Raw genomic sequence first — 7,332 nt, 5'->3', positions numbered from 1 at the left:
GAATGCACTCAAGGACATGTTTTCTGTATAATTGGAGCCAACTTAGTAATTGGAGCTGAAACGTCCTGGCACACTGGTATGTCCTAGTACATTTTGAAGGACTGTAGATAGACGAGGAGACACTGGTTGGTAAGGGAAATTCAGGAATTAATAGATAAAGTTAAAAAACCAAGAACATTAAGAGTGACTTCAGATCTGCCAAGGACCACTAGAAACCACTGAAAGATGCCTTGTAGACCCCTTGTACACAAGAGCAGTTGATTTGAGAATGATTAAGCAAATATTTAAATGCATTATAATTATATTTAAATTGCAACCAGTCATTGCAACTTAAATTGTGAGATCCTGAAACTTTTGTGTATAAATATGCTAAGAAAAGTGACCACAGTCGTGTGAGCTTGGATGGAATAAATAATGCCCCTCGCACCCGATGTCGAATAAAGAGTGCCTGCTTCTTAATGCTACATTGGTGTTAAGAGGTTTTTTTTATTCCCGATTTTGGTGACAGTGGTGTTGTTTTTTTTCCTTCCTAGTGTTAGCCATCTAACACTTTTCATAGCTCAGTTTCTTGTGTTTCTGCTGTGATACCTTTTCTGTGTGTTTTTTGGGTCTTCAGGATTAATCTTAGTTTTTTTCCATAAATGTTGTTGTTTAAAAAGCGTTTGTAAAGAGTAATACAGGTGGGTTTTTTTGTTTTTGTTTTTTACACCAGGAGGTTTTTGTGAGCTGTTTGCTGCCCTGTTAAACAGGCCAGACAAATGCGTTGGGTCTTTCGCTGATCTTTTGGCTCAACATCCCTTCTAGTTACTGAAGGGGAAGAGCACTCTGACAGGCGGCAGAGCGTGTCTTCTGCACTGCTGCATGTTCCCGTGGTGGTGAGTGCAATGATGGGAAATGGCCCCTGTGTTTCGCATTTGATTTTAGAGCGGAATCATCTGCTGATCTCAGGACAAGCAGATTACTGTGGTTAAGCAGCAAGCATTTGTCAGGCTGGAGGGAAGATCTTCACATATATTGTAGTCACAGGCTCTGCTCCTTTTTCTTCAGTCTGTTTTCTTCATAGTATCTATGGTAAAGGTTACGGTTTAAACTCTGTTGTATACTTCTTACATATTCAGAAAGTGAGACAATGGCTACATGAATAATTCCACTATTTTATCATCTCTATAGAAAATATTTTTACATGTCAAAGGACATGTTGTTAAGTGAAGTCCCTGTTTTCTCTAAATAAATCTCATAAGAGCAACTAGTTCGGTTTCTCACTTTTGCCTTTCATTGCTGAAGTTGTAATAATAAACATACCTTTAGAGATACAGAAGGCAAAGACATGCATGAGAAGGAAATGAAAGCATGGTTAACAACAGTAGCTGGTGTTTCAAAGGAGACAAAAATGTAAACAGACTGGTAGAAAAGCCACTGTTCAAGATCTTTGCTGAAATGAAGCTAAGAGTTGAAAGGACTTTTCTTCCCCATTTTAAATTAGATTCGGTTGAATTCGGGGAAAGACAGGAAGGGTTGTTTGTTTGTATTTAAGAAAAGATAGTTTGAAAACTAAAAACACCTTTGACATAGAAGCTGATAGTTTCACTGGCAATATTCAGCCTGAAGTTTACTCCTGCCAGAAACCCTCTGGAAATACAAGTGGGTGTGTTCTGCTTGAGTAATCACATGTAAATACAGAGGTGCCAGCAGCGCTGTAATAATGACTGCAGTGTCTTTGAAGGCACTCTGAAGCTTCTGTTCAAAGACATTCTTAAATAATTAATTTTTTTTTTCAATTTACATGGAATATGTAATGACATCCACCAAGTACCAGATTTCCTTCCTTTCTTTTCTTTCTCATGCAAAGAGTATTTTAATTAAAACATTGCGTGCTAACCTGTATAGTAAAGAAAGGCAATGAAAGAGCAAATCCAGATAGTTCTTTGTTATGACCCTCACTAACCTTTTCTTAACACAGAAGTGATAGCTTGAAAAAGCGTAGATAACTCTGAGGTGATCCTAGAAGTCTGGCTTCCCCTCTGCAAATAAAGGGAGGCAATTTTGTCCACTTTGATATGCCCTCTGGCTCCTGGCAGTTCACTCTGTGACTGTTTATGTGGTCGTCCTTGTAAGATTGGCTGCTCAGCTGGCTGTACATGGTTTTAATCTTTTTTTATTATTATCTTTTTGGCAGATACCGAGCGTCTCTATACAGTAGTGTTTGAAGAGATCTGTGGGCGTTTTGGGAAGACCTATACCTGGGATGTGAAATCATTGGTCATGGGTAAAAAAGCCCTAGAAGGGGCACAGATTATTCGAGATGTTCTAGATCTTCCAGTAACCAAGGAAGAGTTATTACATGAAAGCAAAATGAAGCAGGAGAGGATATTTCCTACTGCTGAATTAATGCCAGGTATGTTTTTCTTCAGTATTTATAAACTGTTTATGTACTTAAATACTAACCAAAGTAAAAGTTTTTAATCTGCCTCCCACGAAACAGTTTCTCTTACAGATTAGGTTTAATCACTCTTGTTATAGCAAGACCTTGAAGATCATCTAGTCCAACCCCCCTGCCATGAGCAGGGACACCTACCCCCAGACCAGGTTGTTCAAGGCCCTGTCCACCCTGCCCTTGAACACTTCCAGGGAGGGGGCATCCACAGCTTCCCTGGGCAACCTGTGCCAGTGCCTCACCACCCTCACAGTAAAGAATTTCTTCCTAATATCCAGTCTAAATCTACCCCCTTCCAGTTTAAAGCCATTCCCCCTCATTCTATCACTACCTGCCCTTGTAAAATGTCCCTCCCCAGCTTTACTGTGGAACCCTTTCAGGAACTGAAAGGCCACAATAAGGTCTCTCCAGAGCCTTCTTTTCTCTGGCCTGAACAGCCCCAACTGTCTCAGTTGGTCCTCACAGGGGAGGTGCGTCAGCCCTCTGGTCATCTTCGTGGCCCTCCTCTGGAGCCGCTCCAACAGGTTGATGTCCTTATATTAGCAGCCCCAGAACTAGATGCAGTAAGAGATATTTTACCTGTTAAAGGATACTGAAAACATTTCTTGTTTACTTGGAGAACAGCTTTTTTATTCTATGTGTTTCAAAAGAAGAAAAAAGAATAGCTAAATGTGCATGAATTCTGTTCTGTAAACCAGACAGTCTTCATAATTGTTGTTGGCAGTTGTGTAACTCAGCAAGTTAGTTTTCTGTGGGTATGAGCATAGACCAACTTTGTTAAGCAGAAATACACTTTTAAATATAAGCGAGAGGATTAATCTTATCTATGGTTTGAACTCATTCTTTTCTATTCCATTACATTTCCATCAGAAATGCTTAGAGAAAAATCCTTAGGCATGCAAGACAAGCAATAACTAAAGCTAGGATTGCTCTTAAATTTTTGTACAATTTTAAACTCGCTGGAGCAAATATCAATAATTAATAAAGAAATGTGCAGTCAACTTATTTAGTTATATCTCTGTTGTCTTTTATATGCAAGATTTTTCAAATTGCATCTTTCTCACAGATCCACCTAAAACTTTAAGCCTAGTTAAAGCCTCCAGGAAAACCAGAAAGATGGAGGGATGTGTTTTTCAGTTTTTCAATATGTCAAACTTCTGACAATAACTTTGCAGCTATATCTTTTGTTGGACAAACAAAAAGACCCTAGTCTGGGCTTAGAAAATGCCAGATGGACCAACTGGGTGAAATGTTAGGAGGCACAGAAAAGAGTCCCTGTAATGTAACAGCGCAGGTAATAGATGGCATTAAGTGGATGTTCTGTGCTTGCTGAAGATTGTGGTAATGTGGCTGAGCTGGCTTGAACAGAGTGGCAGAGAGGTGATGGAATAGATTAGCCGAAGGGAACATAAATGTTTTTGTGCTGTTCCTGCCTTCAAAAAGTGAATTCTGAGCTCGCTGAAGCTGGGCTATTATAGATGAAACAAGCAAGATTCTTACTGGGACAAGCAAGTAAACATTTTTATTATTGCCAGAATTGTTCAACTGATTGTCTTTTCAGTTCAACTAAATACACATGATAACTTTCTTCAGGACATTTTCTAAAGCAGAATTGATGTGAGCTTAAATACTTTAGGCTTACTGGCCATTGTGGGGAGCAAAGGACCTTTGGTGGCTGAAGTAATGGGATCTGTACTTTACTTGGTAGCATCATATGAGATACAAGCTGAATTGCCATGAATTTCGAGAAAACTGTGTTAATGTCAGCAAATAAGCTAGAAAGAAGTGACTCCAGCTACTTACTATTTAGTTCCCTTAATGACTGACCTGTTCTTCAATCTGATAACCAGATTAAGAAATCTGATACTTTTCTTCTGTCCTTTTGTCTTCTGAGGAGATTTGTTAATATAATCTTTGTGGATTTATTCTACAGCATCTTAATGTTATTTAATTAAGAATGGACTTCATGCAGGTGCTATGTTAGATATAAGACTGTGGTGACATTTTGAGTTTACAGTGTTCTCTGACTAAATTGATCTTTCAGTTAGTTACAGGTAAATACAGGAAAGTGAAAGTTAATTGTCATAAGCATAATTGTTAACAGCATAAGATGACACTGATGTGCTGAGTCTCTGGCCATCTTTTGACAGTTAATAAGCAAGTGAGGTTCTATTTTTCAATCCATTTCATCAGTTTTTTCAAAAAAATAAGATTTGGATTTGGTTTGGGTGGAGAGTAGTTTAGAATGATGACCAACAATGTTTGAAAATGTAATTCAGACAGAGCAGCACTTGTTTCTGGATGTAGAATGAGCTATGCACATGTTTGTGCCAGTGATGATAACTGTTAATTCCCAAATCAAATAATTGACAGGTATGTCAGTGATTGTTATGGATGGTGTGGAAGTTGTATGAATATATGTTTGGCAAAGCAGTTCTTTGCATAACAGGCTATATCGCAGCCATGCCACTTAATGTACAACGGTTCTGAGACATTAGTGGTTGAAGACAGAATTTTTACTATTTCATTACGGATGAACTGACTGGCATTCTTCAGTACATTCAGGCTGTAGTCAAAATTCAGATTTTTATCTATGAAAAGGATATATCCATTTCTAATATAGAATTTTCCAGTAACTGAGAGTTTTTCACAGTTAGATTTATTTTTAGTTCTGAAAGAATCTTAGGGAAGGCTAGTTTTGATTCAGTGGAGAAAGGAATTATTCCTAGACAACACTGACAAAATGACAAGGCTGAGACTTGTGCTGCTTTTCTAAATACACCTGTCAAACTACACACATTGTTATCAACAAGAGTAACATAGTAGGCTTTCTTTTTCTGCAAATGCAGTACTGCGTTGCAGGGAAGTGGATCATCAGAAGAACGAGTGAGAAGTAGAGCAGAAGAAAACCATGCATATGTTTACCTATACATGTACAGGTGTGCTTTTGCTTAGCATAAGCACAGAACCAGAAAAAACTAACTCCAAGTTACACAGCTGCCGATGGTTATGATAATCATGTCAGGGTTATGAAATTAATGCCATTCTTTTATAGCGGTCTCTTTTTTTTTTTTTGCCCCATATCACAAAGCACAAATCCTTAAGGACTCTGTGACTGTGCATACCTTTCGGACTTTTCCATTCCTGGGTCATTTTCATGACAACAGGGATTTCTTTGTTGCAGCTCCTGTTCAGCCAGTGCAGAATGTGATGTGCAAACTATTTTCCAGTTCAAGTACAGTTGACTCGTCTCTTGCAGACATGAGGTGGTAATTTCATAGCTCAGTTTTAGTACCAAATGAAGCCACTCAGTAATCACAAAAAAAGAGAAGAAAGCAGAACAGTTCAGGTTCCAATGGCAGCTCACTCTGAAGTCACAATATGTATTTTTTTCTTCAACAGTTCCATGCAACCAGCAGTCTGGTTTGCTTAGCTGTTGTTTCCTTGATTCATGTTGTGCCCTTAGCAGTTAAACAGACTTCCTACCACATTATCTTTTCTTTTCCTTGCTATTATTGTTTTAATGGTAGGAAACTCTAGTGAGTCCATGCTGGGCTCAGTGAGCATGTAACCCCTAGAGATCAGTCAATTATCTGCAAACTGGGAATGATGCTGTCTGTTTGGCTAATTTCAAACATTTGGCCTTGCATTAAATGCTTGAGGATCATAACCCAAAAAAGCTTTTACCAGGATGTCAGCAACACAGTTGACAGAGGTTCTCAACTGCGTAAAATTTAGTACCTATATTTTTTCCATGACAATGCATGCATGCGTCAGTATGTCCAGACTAAAATGAGATAATTGATTTGGTGAACAGGGAGTCTCTCCCACCAGAAGGATCTGTGGTACTTTTTAGAGAGCAATAAGATGAGAAGATAGAATTCTTTATTAATAGCCAATTAGCTTCCAAATTGGGAAATAGGTTATTAAGTTTCCACCTCCAATTTTGTAGCTCAGTGAAAAGAGCAAGTGTAGATAATGAATAGTGCTGTGCAGATCGGCTTGCAACTGTTCTAGCACACCATACTACATAAAAAATAATTTTAAACCAGTTTGTGACTTAAGTGAACTGACAGCTTCTTCTTGTTCTACGGGAGATTTTTTTTTATTATTTGTTGCATGCTTTTAGTGTTCAGAGGTTGCTGAGGTTTTTACCATAGTATTGCTGTTATGAACTTAAAGAATTATCATCAAATTGGCTAAAACTCTAATCAACTTGACAAAGCTCTGAGTGGTAATGTTAGCTTTACTTTCATTAAAGAGAGTAATGAAATCTTGAAGAGCTTTAAGTTTGGTCTGATATCACATTCAGTGTTGGAACTGTAAATGATTTTGAGAAAGAGGAGCAATCTTTTCATAGAGAGGCTATATTTATCCTTAAGATTTAAATTTGTGCACAACTGGACATAAATCATACAAGACATGCATAATGCATGTACACAGTTAATTTAAACAATACACGAAGCACTTTGGTTTCCTTTAGTCTTTTTCTCAGCAGTAAATCTTTTCTTCCAAATGCACACTGAACGCTGTCAGACAGCTTGTTTTGTGTAATGTAACAGCAAAATGAAGTGAATTTGAATATGGGACTCTAAAGAGCCTTGATTTTGGTGCCCCAGGGGTCAGGTGTCCTTTCATGTTATGCTGTTAGTGTGGGTTGTCATGGTTTAGGCCCAGTGCATAACTGAGCACCACGATGACCCAAAAAAGGGCTAGTCAAAATAAGGACTGGGAGGGCTTCTCACTACTTAACCAGGCCACAGGCAAAAGACAGACTCATCATAAGGAATAAAAAAACAAAACGGTTTTGTTACCAACATCAGAGTAGAACAATGGCAGATACAACCAGATCTTAAAATCCAAACGTCTTCCCCCCACCCCTCCCTTTTTCCCGGGCT

The 7,332-nt window shown here is 38.4% G+C and overlaps 1 protein-coding gene across 1 annotated transcript; it reads left to right on the top strand.

Annotated features, from left to right (window-relative positions):
- Positions 1-2,176: 2,176 nt before the first annotated feature.
- Positions 2,177-2,395, top strand: LOC104546538 (pseudouridine-5'-monophosphatase-like; the record flags this gene model as incomplete). Its single annotated transcript, XM_010191954.1, has 1 exon — positions 2,177-2,395. A coding segment is annotated over one exon (219 nt), but the record flags the coding sequence as incomplete, so codon positions are not given.
- Positions 2,396-7,332: the final 4,937 nt, after the last annotated feature.

This window comes from Mesitornis unicolor, unplaced genomic scaffold (assembly GCF_000695765.1).
Source record: "Mesitornis unicolor isolate BGI_N332 unplaced genomic scaffold, ASM69576v1 scaffold24589, whole genome shotgun sequence".
Taxonomy (NCBI): Eukaryota; Metazoa; Chordata; class Aves; order Mesitornithiformes; family Mesitornithidae; genus Mesitornis; species Mesitornis unicolor.
The sequence above is the reverse complement of the archived record's forward strand: the minus strand, read 5'-3'. Positions and strand labels throughout refer to the sequence as shown.